General features: G+C 46.5%; 1 protein-coding gene across 2 annotated transcripts in view; it reads right to left on the reverse strand.

The window, feature by feature from the left end:
* The window catches only part of LOC143808235 (lysosomal amino acid transporter 1 homolog), a 52411-nt gene extending 36334 nt beyond the window's left edge, over positions 1–16077 (reverse strand). The window contains exon 1 of one of the 2 annotated variants that reach the window (XM_077290686.1): positions 15750–16077. In XM_077290686.1, coding sequence (XP_077146801.1) covers positions 15750–15946 — 197 coding nt within the window. In that variant the 5' untranslated portion in view covers positions 15947–16077. The remainder of the gene's footprint in view (positions 1–15749) is intronic. The other variant, XM_077290688.1, reaches the window with a different exon arrangement.
* Positions 16078–19056: the final 2979 nt, after the last annotated feature.

Consider the following 19056-nt stretch of genomic DNA (forward strand, 5'->3'; position numbering starts at 1 on the left):
TAAAAAATAACCTACACATGTTTGGTGTCTATGAACTCGTAATTGCATGTAGAAAAGCCGCGGAGACACCATCACGTGTTTCTCAACGCAAGCAATGAATAGCCAGGTCTTTCACCGGGAAGGAACAACCACGGGAAGGGCAGCATCCAATAAAGGAAAACCCACCTATGCCAAAACATGGTATCCATCCACTGACAGCTGATTCGGGGTATTTGCCCCTCAGTGTGGAGTAGGAAACTGGCTATTAGGAGCAGTGCCTAGTGAAAAGGCTATGAACATAAGGATGAATGACCTCAGGGAGATTTGCATATTTCCCATCAGGGATGGAGGCAGTGTTCTGGATCACTGCGTTGAGAAACACGTGATGGTGTCTCCGCGGTGTTTGATTGTTTTGATCTCCCCGAGGTCATTCATCCTTATTTTCATAGCCTTATGAACTCGGAATGACCTGGAGAATCATATCAGGTCAGTTTTAGCATTTAGTGAACCTAGCAAAAAAGCCAAACAAAAAACACGCATGGGATTGCACTTTTTTTTGCAATTTCACCACACTTGGAATTTTTTTCCCGTTTTCTAGTACAAGACATGAAAACAACAAGGAAATTAAACCACACTAATGCATATAAAAATAATAATAATAAGAATAATACAAATAATTTACGTGGAGTGTGGTTTAATGGATAGTGGAAACCACTAAAAATAGTAGAGAACAACACCAACCCAGGAGACGGAAATCAAGGAGAAAGAACTACAGCCAAGGAGTTCATATAATTATATTTTTATTAGGGCAAATAGCAGAACAATATATAAAAAAAAATTTTTATTTAACAAAAATATTAAAAAATATATATATATTTATACATCAAATATTAAAAAATGTGCAACGTGAGATAAAAAGGTACAAATAATTGATAAGAGGTCCTATGACCGGAATAGATATAAATAAAACACTGATCTCAGGCCATAAATAAAAAAAGATAATTTTTTATATATAAAAATATGTATATATATATAAAAAATGAGGAGGCACAATATATATAAAAGAATTAATGTGAAAAAAAGGGGGTGAAACACTGTAGACAGCAAAATATCAACTGCAAAGGGATAAAGTGCATAAGTGTCATAACATCAGTAGAAGGGAGGGGGAGTTCATGTAAATACAAAAACCTCCTAAAAGTGCATCAAATAAGCAAACCCAAACTGTGAATCTTATCACACAGTAAATAACTTGTGACACTGTGAATAATTAGTGATAAAAGAAAAGCTTAGTGCCGAAAAAAAAAAAAAAAAAAAGTAGCCTCATGGATAAAATGCTGCTTAAATGCTACCTATGTCCGGTTTTATATAATCTATCTTCCTTGCTTGATCTCCGGTTCAGCTGCATTTAAGCAGCATTTTATCCATGAGGCTACTTTTTTTTTTTTTTTTTTTTTTTTTTTTTTCGGCACTAAGCTTTTCTTTTATCACTAATTATTCACAGTGTCACAAGTTATTTACTGTGTGATAAGATTCACAGTTTGGGTTTGCTTATTTGATGCACTTTTAGGAGGTTTTTGTATTTACATGAACTCCCCCTCCCTTCTACTGATGTTATGACACTTATGCACTTTATCCCTTTGCAGTTGATATTTTGCTGTCTACAGTGTTTCACCCCCTTTTTTTCACATTAATTCTTTTATATATATTGTGCCTCCTCATTTTTTATATATATATACATATTTTTATATATAAAAAATTATCTTTTTTTATTTATGGCCTGAGATCAGTGTTTTATTTATATCTATTCCGGTCATAGGACCTCTTATCAATTATTTGTACCTTTTTATCTCACGTTGCACATTTTTTAATATTTGATGTATAAATATATATACCGTATATACTCGAGTATAAGACGACCCGAGTATAAGCCGACCCCCCTAATTTTGCCACAAAAAACTGGGAAAACTTATTGACTCGAGTATAAGCCTAGGGTAGAAAATGCAGCAGGTACCGGTGAATTTCAAAATTAGAAATAGATACTCCATACCATTCATTATGGCCCCATAGATGCTCCACATAAAGCTGTGCCATATATACAATGCTCTGCACCGTTGCCCCATAGATACTCCACATAAAGCTGTGCCATATATACAATGCTCTGCACCGTTGCCCCATAGACAGCTGTGCCATATATATAATGCTCTGCACCATTGCCCCATAGCTGTGCCATATAGTGCTATGCACCGTTGCTCCATAGCTGTGCCATATAGTGCTCTGCACTGTTGCCCCATAGCTCTGCCATATAGGGCTCTGCACCGTTGTCCCATAGCTGTGCCATATAGTGCTCTGCACCATTGCCCCATAGCTGTGCCATATAGTGCTCTGCACCGTTGCCCCATAGCTGTGCCATATAGTGCTCTGCACTGTTGCCCCATAGCTCTGCCATATAGTGCTCTGCACCATTGCCCCATAGATGCTCCACATAAATCTGTGCTGCTGCAATAAGAAAAAAAAAAAAACACATACTCACCTGTCTTGCTTGCAGCTCCTCGGCGCCATCTTCCCGGCGTCTCTCCGCACTGACTGATCAGGCAGAGGGCGGCGCGCACACTATATGCGTCATCGCACCCTCTGCCTGCAGTCAGTGCAGAGAGACGTCTGGAAGATGGCGCGATGCCCGGCGTGTGGAACGCGGACAGGTGAATATGTAATACTTACCTGCTCCCGGCGTCCCGCTCCTTCCCCCTGCCTGTCTTCGGTGCCGCAGCCTCTTCCTCTGTCAGCGGTCACCGGCACCGCTTCATTAGAGAAATGAATAGGCGGCTCCACCCCTATGGGAGGTGGAGCAGCCTATTCATTTCTCTAATGAGCGGTCCCACGTGACCACTCAGGGGAAGAGGCTGCGGCACCCGGAGACAGTGGGACATGCAGGGGGAGCGCCAGGAGCCCCGGAAGCAGGTAAGTATATGACAGTGCTCACCCGCCGACCCCACCACCGATCATGACTCGAGTATAAGCCGAGGGGGCACTTTCAGCCCAAAAATTTGGGCTGAAAATCTCGGCTTATACTCGAGTATATACGGTATATTTTTTAATATTTTTGTTAAATAAAAAATTTTTTTTATATATTGTTCTGCTATTTGCCCTAATAAAAATATAATTATATGAACTCCTTGGCTGTAGTTCTCTTTCTCCTTGATTTCCGTCTCCTGGGTTGGTGTTGTTCTCTAGTACAAGACATGGTAAAACCAATGGTGTTGTTCAAGAGTACAACTCGTCCCGCAAAAAAAAAAAAAAAAAAAAAAAAAAAAAAAGGCCCTCACATGGCCATATTGACAGAAAAATAAAAAAAAGTAATGGCTCTGGGAAGGAGGGGAGTGAAAAACGAAATCGCAAAAAAGAAAGGGCTGCGTCTTGAAGGGGTTAATCGCAGCAGCATATGGGGCATATTATTCTATGGAGCATCTCATGGGGCCATCAACCTTTATGGAGCATCAAATGGGGCGTATTTTATGGAGCATCTTATGGGGCCATTATTAACCTTTGTGCAGCATTATATGGGGCATATCTTTTGTATGGAGCGTCTTATGGGGCCCATCATGAACTGTATGGAGCATTACATGGGGCATATTTTGTATTGAGCGTCTTATGGGGCCAATCATGAACTGTATGGAGCATTATATGGAGCTCCTGATTCAATATGGATATTCAAAAACACTTAACCTACTGATGATTCAATTTATTTTACTTTTATTGGTATCTATTTTTATTTTTTAAATTTACCAGTAGCTGCTGCATTTCCCACCGTAGGCTTATACTCGAGTCTATACGGTATTTTACACTGCGGTTTACCTACCAGAAAATGAATAAATGGTGCAGAAATTTCTGCGGCAAATACTTAACGTGTGCACATACCCTTATGCTATTTTTTCCCCATTGAGTTTTGAGTAGGGAGTGAGCGACTTACTTTTTTTTTTTTTTTTTTTAAAGATCGAGTCTTAACTTTCTCAAAAGTCGAGTCGAGTGAAATCGGCCGATTATCACGAAAAGTCGGGGGATCGACCAAAACACGAAACCCAATGCAAGTCAATGGGGAAGCATAGTCGGCAGTGAGTGGAGGCCAGGAAAACACCTACAGTGCCCATTTTAATGGCAAAAACATCCATTCTTGTTACTGAAGCTTGTCAATCTTAATTTACTTTATAATAATAGTTGGGCATTGGAAATTGGGGGTCATTTGGCCAAAGTTGTGGGGGGTAGGGCTGGTTCAAGTTTTTAGTGGGCCCAGGAAACGTTGACTACGTCACGGCGGTGGAGCAGGGAGAGGTAAGTATTTCAACTTTGCAAGTGCTGTGATCCTGAGCAAGCAGGGGGGGCCCACTCGTTCGCATTGGCACTGGCACAGGGCCCCTCAAAGTACGGCGGTGTGTTTGCACAGCGGGGGCGCCTCCCACCGGCAGAGACACTTTTGCGTACTATGAGGGGCCCTGTGCCAGTGACGTCGCCAACGAGTATGCTCCCCCACCTGATGAAGGAACCTGCACTTTCATTTGCACCTTCCTCTTTGTCCCCGTGTAAGGTGGTATAACATGCGGGAAGGGGAACCTGACTTTAAACAGGGTCAGATTCTGGCTGTGTAGCGTGCAAGGGGAATGTAGTGGTCTGGGTCAATGTACCAGCAGACTCATCTAGCAGTGGCTGGGCAATGGGAAGGGTGAGGAGGAAACACAGATATAAAGTGGGCTAAATGCAGTTCAAAATTGGTAACAGTAGTAAACAGACGGCACTGCTTTGTTCAGTGGAGGAGAACAGCAAGGAGCGGCAGACACCGTTAGTAGGCACACCCAAACTAGTAGCCCAAATGCCGTTTAAAATTCTAAATACAGGCCGAAAGCCTGAAGATTGAAGCTCAGGAGAAAAGCACAGGAGAACACCAAGGCGCGGCAGACACCGTTAGTAGGCCCCAACCAAATTAGTAGGCCAAATGCAGTTTAATATCTGATATAGGCCGAAAGCCTGAAGATTGAAGCTCAGCTTTGTTCAGTGGAGGACAACACCAAGGTGCGGCAGACACCGTTAGGGCCCAACCAAACTAGTAGGCCTAATGCAGTGTTATATTAACAACTACTTAATAAGAGCCTGAAGATTGAAGCTCGGGAAAGTAAACCTGGAGAACACTTTGGAGCGGCAGACACCGTTTGTAGAACCCAACCAAACTTGTAGCCCCAATGCAGTTTTCAAATTCCGATAGGCTGAAAACCTGACAATTGGAGCTCAGCTTTTTTAAGAGGAGGACAGCTGTATTGAGTGGCAGACAGACAGACACTGGTAGTAGGCCTTACACCACAAAGTTGGCTCGATAAAGGTTTAAAAAAGGTTACAGGGGTACACAGGCAGCATTGCTGTGGTCAGCGGAGGACAATTGGAAGGAGTGACCGCAGACAGACTTACTAGGCCTAAAATAACAAAAATTAGGCTCAATGCAGGTTTAATTAGGTTGCAGGGGTACATTGGTGTGGTCAGCGGAGGATAATTGGAAGGAGTGTCTGACAGTTAGTACTCCAAAATAATAAATACATGTTAATGTCTTGCCAAAAAAAAATAAAATAAATAAAACAGGTGGCATACCTAGGTACAGGGGTGGGCTCCTCTGCTGACTTGCAGGCATTGGTACTTGGCGCAAAGTATTAACTGGTCTAAATGTAGGACAGGGCCCCTGAATATTTTTACTAGCATCATACATGTCAACAAATTGTTATTGGAAGTGCCATTGAAGGATTTACCCGCATAGACTAAACAGTGGTGGAGCAGTGAGAGATAATTTTGCAAGTGGTAGAGCACTGTTTGAGCTGGGGGGGGGGGGGGGAGGCGAGGGGAACACTCTCGTGGGCGGCGGCACTGGCCCAGGGCCCCTCGTGTTACAACGGTGTGTCTGACATTGGGTGCGCACCACCACTGCCAGAGACACTTCATTGTACTATGAGGGACCCTGTGCCAGTGCCGTCGCCCAAAAGTGGGCCCACCCATCTCTTCAGACAAACGGCACTCTCACGGGTGCTTGCGCCAAGTGGTGACTGACTACGGCCCCGTGGGTGGAGTCGGCCCATTTAGATTGGTTTAAAAATGTCGTATGCTGGACATACAGCAGCTGCAAATTGAGAAATTGGAACAGTCAGTAAGACCAGTCCAAAAGCAAGACCTTTTTACAGGAAAGCTAGGTGTCAGCCGGGAAAGGTGGGGCAAAATAATTAGAAATCCATGAGTGGTTCATTTTAATGAAGGTTAGATCATCAACATTTTGGGTAGCCAGACGAGTCCTTTTTTCGGTCAGTATTGAACCAGCAGCACTGAATACTCTGACAGCACACTAGCAGCTGGGCAAGCAAGCTCTTGTAATGCATATTCTGCCAATTCAGGCCAGGTGTCTATTTTGGATGCCCAGTAATCAAAGGGGAATGACGGTTGAGGGAGAACATCGATAAGAGAGGAAAAATAGTTGGTAACCATACTGGACAAATGTTGTCTCCTGTCACTTTGAATTGATGCTGCAGTACCTGTCGTGTCTGCGGTCATTGCGAAATCACTCCACAACCTGGTCATAAAACCCCTCTGTCCAACGCCACTTCCGATTTGTGCACCTCTAACACCTCTGCCATGTTGCCCCCTGCAGCTCGTGTGAGAACCATCACCGCCGCTGTGTGCTGGGAATGCCTGAACCAAACGGTCTACAAGAGTTGCTTGTTTGGTAGCCAATATTTGCTCAAGGTTCTCATGTGGCATGATATTTTGCAATTTCCCTTTATAGAATGGATCCAGGAGGCAGGCCAACCAGAAATCGTCATCAGTCATCATTTTGATAATGCGGGGGTCCCTTTTTAGGATACGCAAGGCATAATCCGCCATGTGGGCCAATGTTCCAGGTGTCAATTCACTGCTTGTGCTGGGTTGAGGAGCACTTTCTGGCAAATCAACATCACTTGTCTCCCGCAAAAACCCTGTACCTGACCTTGCAAAGCCACCAGTTTGTATTGCCCCCTGAGAAGCTTCCTCCTCCTATAGATATTCATCCCCATCATCCTCCTCCTCTTCGTCCGCCACCTCGTCCAGGAGACTTTCCTGAGCAGACAATGGCTGACTCATCAAGGCTTCCCTCGTCCTCGGCTGCAGACGCCTGCTCCTTTATGTGCGTCAAACTTTGCATCAGCAGACGCATTAGGGGGATGCTCATGCTTATGATGGCGTTGTCTGCACTAACCAGGCGTGTGCATTCCTCAAAACACTGAAGGACTTGACAGAGGTCTTGGAGCTTCGACCACTGCACACCAGACAACTCCACGTCTGCCATCCAACTGCCTGCCCGTGTATGTGTATCCTCCCACAAATACATAACAGCACGCCTCTGTTCGCACAGCCTCTGAAGCATGTGCAGTGTGGAGTTCCACCTTGTTGCAACGTCGATTATTAGGCAGTGCTGGGGAAGCTTCAAAGATCGCTGATGGTTCTGCATACGGCTGGAGTGTACGGGCGAACGGCGGATGTGCGAGCAAAGTCTTCGCACCTTCAGGAGCAGGGCGGGTAACCCCGGATAACTTTTCAGAAAGCACTGCACCACCAGGTTCAAGGTGTGAGCCAGGCAAGGTATGTGTTTCAGTTCTGAAAGGGTTATGGCAGCCATAAAATTCCTTCCGTTATCACTGACTACCTTGCCTGCCTCAAGATGTACACTGCCCAGCCATGAATGAGTTTCTTGCTGCAAGAACTCGGCCAGAACTTCCGCGGTGTGTCTGTTGTCGCCCAAACACTTCATTGCCAGTACAGCCTGCTGACGCTTACCACTAGCTGTTCCATAATGTGACACCTCGTGTGCAACACTGGCAGCTGCGGATGGAGTGGTCGTGCAACTGCGGTCTGTGGACGAGTTTTCGCTTCTGAAGGAGGAGGAGGCGAACGCCTACAGCCAACTGTTTCCTAGACCGTGGGCAAGGCAGAACTGTCCCACTATGGCTGTCCTCTGTGGACCCTGCATCCACCACATTAAACCAGTGTGCCGTGATGGACACATAACGTCCCTGGCCATGCCTACTGGTCCATGCATCTGTTGTGAGGTGCACCTTTCTACTGACAGATTGCCTGAGTGCATGGACAATTCGGTCTTTGACATGCTGGTGGAGGCCTGGGATGGCTTTTCTTGCAAAGAAGTGTCGACTGGGTAGGTCATAGTGTGGTACTGCGTAGGCCATCAGGGCTTTGAAAGCTTCGCTTTCAACCAACCGGTAGGGCATCATCTCTAACGAGATTAGTCTAGCAATGTGGGCGTTCAAACCCTGTGTATGCGGATGAGAGGCTGAGTACTTCCTTTTCCTAACGAGAGTCTCATGTAGGGTGAGCTGGACTGGAGAGCTGCATATGGTGGAACTAGCGGGGGTGGTGGTGGACATGGCAGACAGAGGGTTGGCGATTGTATTCTTGCTGTTGGCCTACATACAGTGTTTCCTCCCAAGAACCTGGCGATTCCCTGACTGCTTCGGCCTTGCGACGATACCTCCACATTTGCTGCAGGTGGTGTCAAACGGTGGGCTTACAGTGAGGGAAGGAATGTAGCGTTGCTGACTAGCTTCATTGTGAGCGGGTGCAACAACGTTACGGGACGTTTGGTAGTTAGTCCAGGCTTGCAAGTGCATGGCGGTTAAATGTCTACGCATGCAAGTTGTATTTAAATTTTGGACATTCTGACCTCTGCTAAAGGTCTTTGAGCATTTCTTACAGATCACTTTGCGCTGATCATTCGGATCTTAGTTAAAAAAATTGCCAGACTGCACTCTTCCTACTATCGAATACCTTTTCAGGCATTGCACACTGTGCTACTTTAACCGGATGGCCACGATGTCCTACAACTGTTTTTTGTTTTGACACACGTTTTTGGCCAGATACGGGCCTGCCAGATGAAAGCTGTTGAGATGTTGATGCCTGCTGCGGCTCCTCCTCCGCTTCAGAGCTACTGCCAGCGGCACCCTGTTCCCCCAATGGCTGCCAATCGGGGTCAACAACTGGGTCATCTATCACCTCCTCTTCTATGTCCTGTGCACCTTCCTCTGTGTCACCGTGTAAGCCGGTGCTATAGCGTTCGGGACGGGGCACCATAGTCTCATCAGGGTCAGATTCTGGCTCAGTACACTGCGAGGGGAATGTTGTCATCTGAGTCAATGGAACAGCATAATGATTTAGCTGTGGATCTGTGCACTCCATGTCCGATTCATCTTGTAATGGGCATGGCCTGTTAACAATTTCCCTTTCTAACCCAGGCACGGTATGTGTAAAGAGATCCATGGAGTAACCTGTTGTGTCGCCTGACGCATCCTTCACTGTTGTTCTGGGTGAAGGACACAAGGAAGCGACTTGTTCCTGACTGGGAGCATCCACTGACGACACGCTGCTTTTAAATTTTGCCCTTTCCGAAGAGGAGGCGAAAGAGCTAGAGGCAGAGGCAGCAAGGAAAGCCAAAACTTTTTCCTGCTGCTCCGGCTTTAAAAGCCGTTTTCCTACTCCCAGAAAAGGGAGCGTTCGAGGCCTTGTGTAGCCAGACGATGACGCTGGATCAACAACTCGAGACATAGGGGCTATATTGCTTTTCCCACGACCACCACAACTACCATCATTATCAGCTGGCAATGACCGCCCACGGCCACGACCTCTTCCACCAGACCGTTATATGGTCCTGTAAAACCAGGTAGAAGGTTTATGTAAACTTGTTGCGAATTTAAATCTCCCTTTTTTATGTGTGGGAGACAGCAGAAAAATCAGGCCCACTGTATTATAGAATAGTTTCTGTGGCAGAAAATGACTGACAGATACCACAGACAGGACTGGCGCAATTGCACAGATTTGCCAATATTAATCTCCCCTTTTTAGGTGTGGGACAGTGCAGAAAAATACAGGCCCACTGTTTTACACTACACAGTTTCAGGGGCAGAAAGTGGCTGGAAGATTATATATATATATATATATATATATATATATATATATATATATATATATATATATATATATATATATATATATATATATATATACACACACAGTTAGGTCCATATATATTTGGACAGAGACAACATTTTTCTAATTTTGGTTATAAACATTACCACAGCAAATTAAAAAAAAAAATATTCAGATGCAGTTGAAGTTCAGACTTTCAGCCTTCATTTGAGGGTATCCACATTAAACTTGAATGAAGGTTTTAGGAGTTTCAGCTCCTTAACATGTGCCACCCTGTTTTTAAAGGGACCAAAAGTAATTGGACAGATTCAATAATTTTAAATAAAATGTTCATTTTTAGTACTTGGTTGAAAACCTTTTGTTGGCAATGACTGCCTGAAGTCTTGAACTCATGGACATCACCAGACGCTGTGTTTCCACCTTTTTGATGCTCTGCCAGGCCTTCACTGCGGTGGTTTTCAGTTGCTGTATGTTTGTGGGCCTTTCTGTCTGAAGTTTAGTCTTTAATAAGTGAAATGCATGCTCAATTGGGTTGAGATCAGGTGACTGACTTGGTCATTCAAGAATATGCCACTTCTTTGCTTTAATAAACTCCTGGGTTGCTTTGGCTTTATGTTTTGGGTTATTATCCATCTGTAGTATGAAACGACGACCAATCAGTTTTGCTGCATTTGGCTGGATCTGAGCACACAGTATGGCTCTGAATACCTCAGAATTCATTCGGCTGCTTCTGTCCTGTGTCACATCATCAATAAACACGAGTGACCCAGTGCCACTGGCAGCCATGCATGCCCAAGCCATCACACTGCCTCCGCCGTGTTTTACAGATGATGTGGTATGCTTTGGATCATGAGCTGCACGACGCGTTCGCCATACTTATCTCTTTCCATCATTCTGGTAGAGGTTAATCTTGCTTTCATCTGTCCAAAGAATGTTCTTCCAGAACTGTGCTGGCTTTTTTAGATGGTTTTTAGCAAAGTCAAGTCTAGCCTTTTTATTCCTGATGCTTACGAGTGGCTTGCACCGTGCAGTGAACCCTCTGTAGTTACTTTCATGCAGTCTTCTCTTTATGGTAGATTTGGATATTGATACGCCTACCTCCTGGAGAGTGTTCTTCACTTGGTTGGCTGTTGTGAAGGGGTTTCTCTTCACCATGGAGATTATTCTGCGATCATCCACCACTGTTGTCTTCCGTGGGCGCCCAGGTCTTTTTGCATTGATGAGTTCACCAGTGCTTTCTTTCTTTCTCAGGATGCACCAAACTGTAGATTTTGCCACTCCTAATATTGTAGCAATTTCTCGGATGGGTTTTTTCTGTTTTTGCAGCTTAAGGATGGCTTGTTTCACCTGCATGGAGAGCTCCTTTGACCGCATGTTTACTTCACAGCAAAACCTTCCAAATGCAAGCACCACACCTCAAATCAACTCCTGGCCTTTTATCTGCTTAATTGAGAATGACATAACGAAGGGATTGCCCACACCTGTCCATGAAATAGCCTTGGAGTCAATTGTCCAATTACTTTTGGTCCCTTTAAAAACAGGATGGCACATGCTAAGGCACTAAAACTCCTAAACCCTTCATCCAATTTTAATGTGGACACCCTCAAATGAAAGCTGAAAGTCTGAACTTCAACTGCATCTGAATTGTTTTGTTTAAAATTCATTGTGGTAATGCCTATAACCAAAATTAGAAAAATGTTGTCTCTGTCCAAATATATATGGACCTAACTGTATGTATGTATGTATGTATGTATGTATGTATGTATGTATGTATGTATGTATGTATGTATGTATGTATGTATGTATGTATGTATGTATGTATGTATGTATGTATGTATGTATGTATGTATAAAAAGGGACTGTACAATTACTATCTCCCTACAATAATCTCAGAAAAGTATGGCAGGCAGCAATAAAAAGGGCTGCTGCACACAAGTGTGGACAAACAAGACAGCTGTGCAGAAAGGAGCAACAGGATTTGTGCTTTCAAAAAAGCAGTTGGTTTGCACAGCGGCGTACAAACAGCAATGCAGCTATCAGGGAGCCTTATAAGCTACAGAGCTGATGCACAGAAATCTAGCCTCCACTGTCCCTGCCAAGAAAAGGTGGTGTTGGACAGTGGAAATCGCTACAGTACAAGCTGTTTGGGGGTTTATCTTTCCTCCCTAACTATAGCCCTTCTGATGAAGCTGCAGCAACCTCTCCCTATGCTGAGACCGGCAGCAGTAACATGGCGGTCGGCGTGCACGCCCCTTTATAGCCCCTGTGACGCCGCAGAAAGCAAGCCAATCACTGTCATGCCCTTCTCTAAGATGGTGGGGACCAGGACCTATGTCATCATGCTGCCCACACTCTTCGTCCACCTTCATTGGCTGAGAAATGGTGCTGAACGCGTCATATGAAACGCGACTTTGGCGCGAAAATCGCCGACCGCATGGGTCGGGTTTCATGAAACCCGACTTTGCCGAAAGTCAGCGATTTATGAAAATGACCGATCCGTTTCGCTCAACCCTAGTTCAGTGTTTTGGGTTTTTTTACATGCACTTTTATTGCATTTTATGCTGCGGTTTTTTACTTTTGTTGGCATGTTACATTTTAAATAAAGCTGGTATTTGTTTTTTGAAACTTTCTGATATTTGGCTTTAACAAAACTTCATTGATACAGCCGTAAGCGGATCAAATGTATCTTTAGTGCGATTGCACTGCAGAAATACACATGCATTTTTTAACCTATGGGATTTTCCGCGTCTAATGCAATTGTATGGGGAAAATCTGCTTTTAAAACTCTGCGTATTCACAGGAAAAATTAACGAGTTGCAGATTTGAAACACGCACCGGAGTCCACTTTAAAGGGAATCTGTCACCCCCCGGACGTATATGACCTATTAATATGGGTATACAGGTAATAGAAATGTTACACTTGTCCTATCTGAATGCCTCATATCAATGGTCTTGTTGCTGAGAAATGTTATATTCTGTGTTTATGCTAATGATTTCTTCCAGGCTCCAGGGCGAGAGAATTAGGACGATTATGCAAGTGACACTCGGCTGAAACTATCAGTCTGATCCAAGTGTCATCTTTGTGACATATGATCCTCTTGCATGAAAGAATCACAGCACAGGTGCAGAGGAGACTTAGGCTACGTTCACATTTGCGTTGTGTGCCGCAGCGTCGGCGACGCACAACGCAAATGTGAACGCATGCACAACGCAGCGTTTTGTGACGCATGCGTCTTTTTTTGCTTGATTTTGGATGCACAAAAAATGCAACTTGCTGCGTCCTGTGCGCCCTGACGCGTGCGCCGCAGCGACGCATGCGTCACAAAATGCAAATGCAACGCATGTCCATGCGCCCCCATGTTAAATATAGGGGTGCATGACGCATGCGTCGCCCAACGCTGCGTCGCACAACGCTAATGTGAACGTAGCCTAAGATAGTAATTTCTCCATCTCCTCCATTGCATGTCTCGGCATATATTGCACTGCACTGGGATGACATCCGAGTGCAATCCGATGCGTCACACACACTCATACACTTGTATGGGGGTGCGAGTAAGAAGTCTCACTGCCATCGCAGCATGCTGACTGAATCGGCATGACAAAATAATCGCAGGTCTGCACTGCCCCATAGTATAAGGCTATGTTAGCACTTTGCGGTTTTTGATGCGGATCCGCAGCGGTTTTGACACTGCGGATCCGCAGCAGTTTTCCATGCAGGGTACAGTACAATGTTACCCTATGGAAAACAAAAACCGCTGTGCCCACATTCCGGAAAATCCCTTTAAAAACCGTGCGGAATTGCTGCGGAAAAAAAGAAGGAGCATGTCACTTCTTTCTGCGGATTCCGCAGCGGTTTTCAACATGCACCAATAGGAAAGTGCTGTTGAAAACCCGCAGAGGAATCCGCAGAAGAAACCGCAGGAAAATCCGCAGTGAAAACCGCAGCGGTTTTGCACTGCGGTTTTTCCAAATCCGCTGCGGAAAAATCCGCAGCAAAGTCTGCAAAGTGTGAACAAGCCCTAACACTGATCTGAGTGCTATCTGATAAAACATCGCATTGCCCTCGGCCGTCTTGGGGTATGTGTCCACGTTCAGGATTGCTTCAGGATTTGGTCAGGATTTTATGCAGGTAAAATCCTGACCAAATCTGCACCTGAGGTCACTGGCAGGTCACCTGAGTTGTCCTTGAGTTTTCTCTGCAATGTAAGGACATGCTGCGTTCTTAAAAGACGCGCCGCATGTGAGTTTTCTCGGGTGTGCCGCATGCGTCTTTTATTGCATAGTGGAGACAGGATTTCATGAAATCCCCTCCACTATGCTGTAACATCTGGACGCTGCGTCAAACATGTAGCATTTCCTGAACGTGGACACATACCCTTATAAGCCGCATGAGCGAGGCCTAAAGCTGAGCCTTTACACTGTGGTAAAGGGCACGGGGCACCTTCCACAACACCAGTTACCTGTGGAAATAGTGGTAATAGGCAGATAAACAACATTTAAAGGGAACCTGACACCTGATATCCAAACCTTGGGCAACATATCAGACACTGGCTTAATGCAGATATTTTTTTTCCTGATACATCAGAACATAGAGAAATATACAAATAGAATATCTGGCGAGAAGATACGACTGGCACCTCTCATGGCCGGCTTACCTTTCCCATGGTGAGACACCGATCAATCACCTTTAGCAGGGCTGGGAGAAGTCGGCCATGAGAGGCGCCAGAGAAGTCTCTACTCCGGCCAGATCGTTTACTTATTCCATTCTCTGCAACATCAGAACATTTCAGAGAAATTGATATCTGGCTGCCATAGTGCGGCTGGGATTCATGGTGCCTGAGGTTTGGGCAGCATGAATCAGGTGACAGGTTCACTACCTTGTACAGCAGCAACTAGATAGCAGCAGAGCGGACGATAAGCAGAGGAGAGCGGCGGTTCTAAGGCTTCTTTCACACTTGTGTCGGTACGCAGCCGTCGCTAAGCGTCAGCGCGATGTACCGACGGACATTGTGACAATTCGGCACAACGTGGGCAGCGGATGCAGTTTTTCAACGCATCCGCTGCCCATTCTAAGTCCCGGGGAGGAGGGGGCAGAGTTCCAGCCGCGCATGCGCCGTAGGAAATAGCGGATCCGACGTACGAAAAAACATTCCCTTGAACATTTTTTCATGACGACGGTCTGCCAAAACATGACGCATCCAGTGCACGACGTATGGCCATACGTCACGATCCGTCGGCAATACAAGTCTGTGGGAAAAAAACATCCTGCGGGCACATTTGCAGGATGCATTTTTTTTCCCCAAAACGACGCATTGGGATGGAGGCCAAACGACGCAAGTGTGAAAGTAGCCTTAGGGTCACATGCAACTTATATGAACAGCACAGACGGCTTGCACTGGACTCACAGCTGCATTAGAGGATTCACCGCAGACTGAAAAACATGGAAATGACACTCTGCTAACGTGATAGGAACCATCAGAGAACCATGAAGAGCCCCAGTGTAGGCAATGGAGGCCAGCAGTGAAGCCCATTTTCCTGCTAACAGGATTCCTGGGCACGCGGCTCCTGGCATCCTCCCCGGGGGATCTCCGCAGGACGCCTGTGATGGCGGGATGGTCCGGGACGTATGGATGTGGGGCCCCATTATAGCACAGTGGGGTCCAGCGCTGCACTGAGGGTTCAGGCCCCTTCTTGGGCAGCAGGCCACAGGCCTATCAGCAGGCAGGTCCCCCATGCCCTCCATGCCCAGCACTGTCACCCACACCATGCTTACTTACGGCAGAGCTGCAAACAGGAAGCAGCAGATGGACAGCAGTCCTACGGCCACACTCCAGCGCTCCCATACGTCCCGCACACACTGCTCCAGCAGCAGCCAGATCCACGGGCTCCCGTCCGGACACAGCAGCTGTCTCGCCTCTGCCAGTGACATATTCATCCCGACCAGGAGCCGGTACCGGGGCCCGCTGTCTGCCATCCTACCCCGGAAAGTGAACAACGCAGGGCCCCGCGGTCCCCGGAGTCTGCTGTCTATGAAGCCTTCCTCTCATCAGCTGCGCCGGCCGCACGGCTAATCCGGCCCACTGATTGGTGGAGCAGACTCCGCCCCCTCCGCTTTGTGTTCTCTCCTAAGTACGTGTCGTTCCCTACGTCACCAGGCAGCGGCGCCTCCTATACTGAGGGGAGTGCTGGTAATGTGAGGGTGGTCTGCATTGCAGGGTCGCCTCCATTATAGGGCCGTCGCCTCCGTTATAGGGCCGTCGCCTCCATTTTAGCTGGTGTTCCTGGTTCAGGAATAAAAACTGCACTGTGCTATATTCTACTCTATCTTCTGGGCTGCTCATACCCATGGCCAGGAAATGGCTGCAGATAAACCGCTCGATAAACCCGACGTCACCAGGCAATTTCTGAGGGGAGTGCTGGTGTGAGGGTGGTCTGCATTGCAGGGTCGACTCGCCTCCATTATAGGGCCGTCGCCTCCGTTATAGGGCCGTCGCCTCCGTTATAGGGCCGTCGCCTCCGTTATAGGGCCGTCGCCTCCGTTATAGGGCCGTCGCCTCCGTTATAGGGCCGTCGCCTCCATTGTAGCTGGTGTTCCTGGCTCTGGAATAAAAGCTGCCCTGCACTGCGCTATATTCTACTCTATCTTCTGGGCTGCTCATCCCCATGGCCAGGAAATGGCTACAGATAAATCGCTCGATAAACCCGACGTCACCAGGCAATTTCTCGTAGCTTCTCCAACACCTTGTGTCATTCCCTGGCAGCAGAGACGCCATTATTGTCTCATCCAGCAGAGCATGTAATCTGTCCGTGTGCCGAGTACACAGACGTCAGGGATCCCTCACACGTGTAACGTGGTCCCATTCTCATCCAGGACAGCAGGACGATATTTTGTCATCCGTGTGCAGTCCGTATACAATCTGCTGTTGTCAGAGGCATAGCTAGGGTTTTGTTGCAGGTGGGGAGAAGCTTCTGAGTGGCCCCCTAACCAGGTAACCTTCATTACAACTGGGTGACGCACCCTAAGGCTATGTGCACACGTTGCGGATTCTCTGCGGATCCGCAGCGTTTTTTGCAGTGCAGAAACGCTGCAGATCCGCAATTGATTTACAGTACAATGTAAATCAATGAGAAAAAAAAGCTGTGCAGACGTTGCGGAAAATCCAGTGCGGAAACGCTGCGGATTAAAAGAAGTAGCATGTCACTTCTGTTTTGCTGATCTGCAGCGTTTTTGTACCTATTCCATTATAGAAATCCACAGGGGTAAAAAACGCAGCAAATCAACAAAAAATCCGCAGCAAAAACGCACAAAAAACTCTGCGGTTCCGCACAAAAAAACGCAACAAATCTGCAGCTGCGTTTTCTGCCAGGAGAGGCAGAATCCGCACCAGAAATTCCTAAAGCTAATCCGCAACGTGTGCACATAGCGTTAGGGTATGTGTCCACGTTCAGGATTGCATCAGGATTTGGTCAGGATTTTTCATCAGTATTTGTAAGCCAAAACCAGGAGTGGAACAATTAGAGGAAAAGTATAATAGAAACATATGCTCCACTTCTGCATTTATCACCCACTCCTGGTTTTGGCTTACAAATACTGATGAAAAATCCTGACCAAATCCTAATGCAATCCTGAACGTGGACACATACCCTTAGGGTATGTGTCCACATTCAGGTTTGCTTCAGGCTTTGGTCAGGATTTTATGCAGGTAAAATCCTGACCAAAAATGCACCTGAGGTCACTGGCAGGTCACCTGCGGTGTTCCTGCGTGTTTTGCTCATTGTAGCAACATGCTGCGTTCCGAAAAAACGCACCACATGTGCGTTTTTGCGGGAAAAACGCATGCGTTTTTTAATGCACAGTGGAGACAGGGTTTCATGAAATCCCCTCCACTATGCTGTAACATCTGGACGCTGCGTTTTTGACGCTGCGGCTCAACGCTGCGTCAAAAACGCAGCGTTTCCTGAACGTGGACACATACCCTTACAGTGGAGGAGAACCCCAGCAGATGACCGCACTGTTACTGAAGATAATCTCTATATAAAGATCAACATGGATATTACCGCCATATGCTCAGTGGTAGATACCAGCACTACAGAACATATAACAGATCAAGGCACAGTTACAGATAATGTCTTACCTCTGATGGAATCGTCACTTTTCCTGTCTTTTCCATCTGGCCCAGACCGACATGACAACTTCTCCAGCCAGGACTCATCTGCAGAGAATACAACAAAGACACATTTCACTTCTCATTCCAGCCCCATCACCATCTATTCCCAACCTGCACAAACTCCTCATCCTACTGATACCCCAATACTGAGCCGCTGCTGCCGTATGTGTCCCTATTACTGCACCTGATACCCCAATACTGAGCTGCTGCCTTATGTGTCCTATTACTGCACCTGATACCCCAATACTGAGCCACTGCTGCCGTATGTCCCTATTACTGCAACTCATACCCCAATACTGAGCCGCTGCTGCCGTATGTCCCTATTACTGCACCTCATACCCCAATACTGAGCCACTGCTGCCGTATGTGTCCCTATTACTGCCCGATACCCCAATACTGAACCGCTGCTGCCGTATGTGTCCCTATTACTGCCCGATACCCCAATACTGAGCCGCTGCTGCCGTGTGTCCCTATTACTGCACCTGATACCCCAATACTGAGCCACTGCTGCCGTATGTGTCCCTATTACTGCACCTGATACCCCAATACTGAGCCGCTGCTGCCGTATGTGTCCCTATTACTGCACCTGATACCCCAATACTGAGCCGCTGCCGTATGTGTCCTTATTAGTCAGCCTTGACCAGTCTGTCTCTGATGTAACGTGGTCTCCTGAAGCAGGGGAGAAAGGGGCTGTTAAATTCTTTTATCTGTGGATGTGCTGTCCCTAGGATGTGTGTTGTGATCCTAATGGCAGAGGATCTCAGGGTCTTCAGCAAAGTCTGCAAACATAAAAACTAGCTCTTAGGGAGGTGGTAACTGAGCTGACCACATACCTGATCCTAGCCCACAAATAATAGCAGCCGGGGAACGTGCCTACGTTGGTTCTAGACGTCTCGCGCCAGCCGGAGATCTAACT

The sequence above is a fragment of the Ranitomeya variabilis genome, chromosome 2, assembly GCF_051348905.1.
Source record: "Ranitomeya variabilis isolate aRanVar5 chromosome 2, aRanVar5.hap1, whole genome shotgun sequence".
NCBI classification, from domain to species: domain Eukaryota; kingdom Metazoa; phylum Chordata; class Amphibia; order Anura; family Dendrobatidae; genus Ranitomeya; species Ranitomeya variabilis.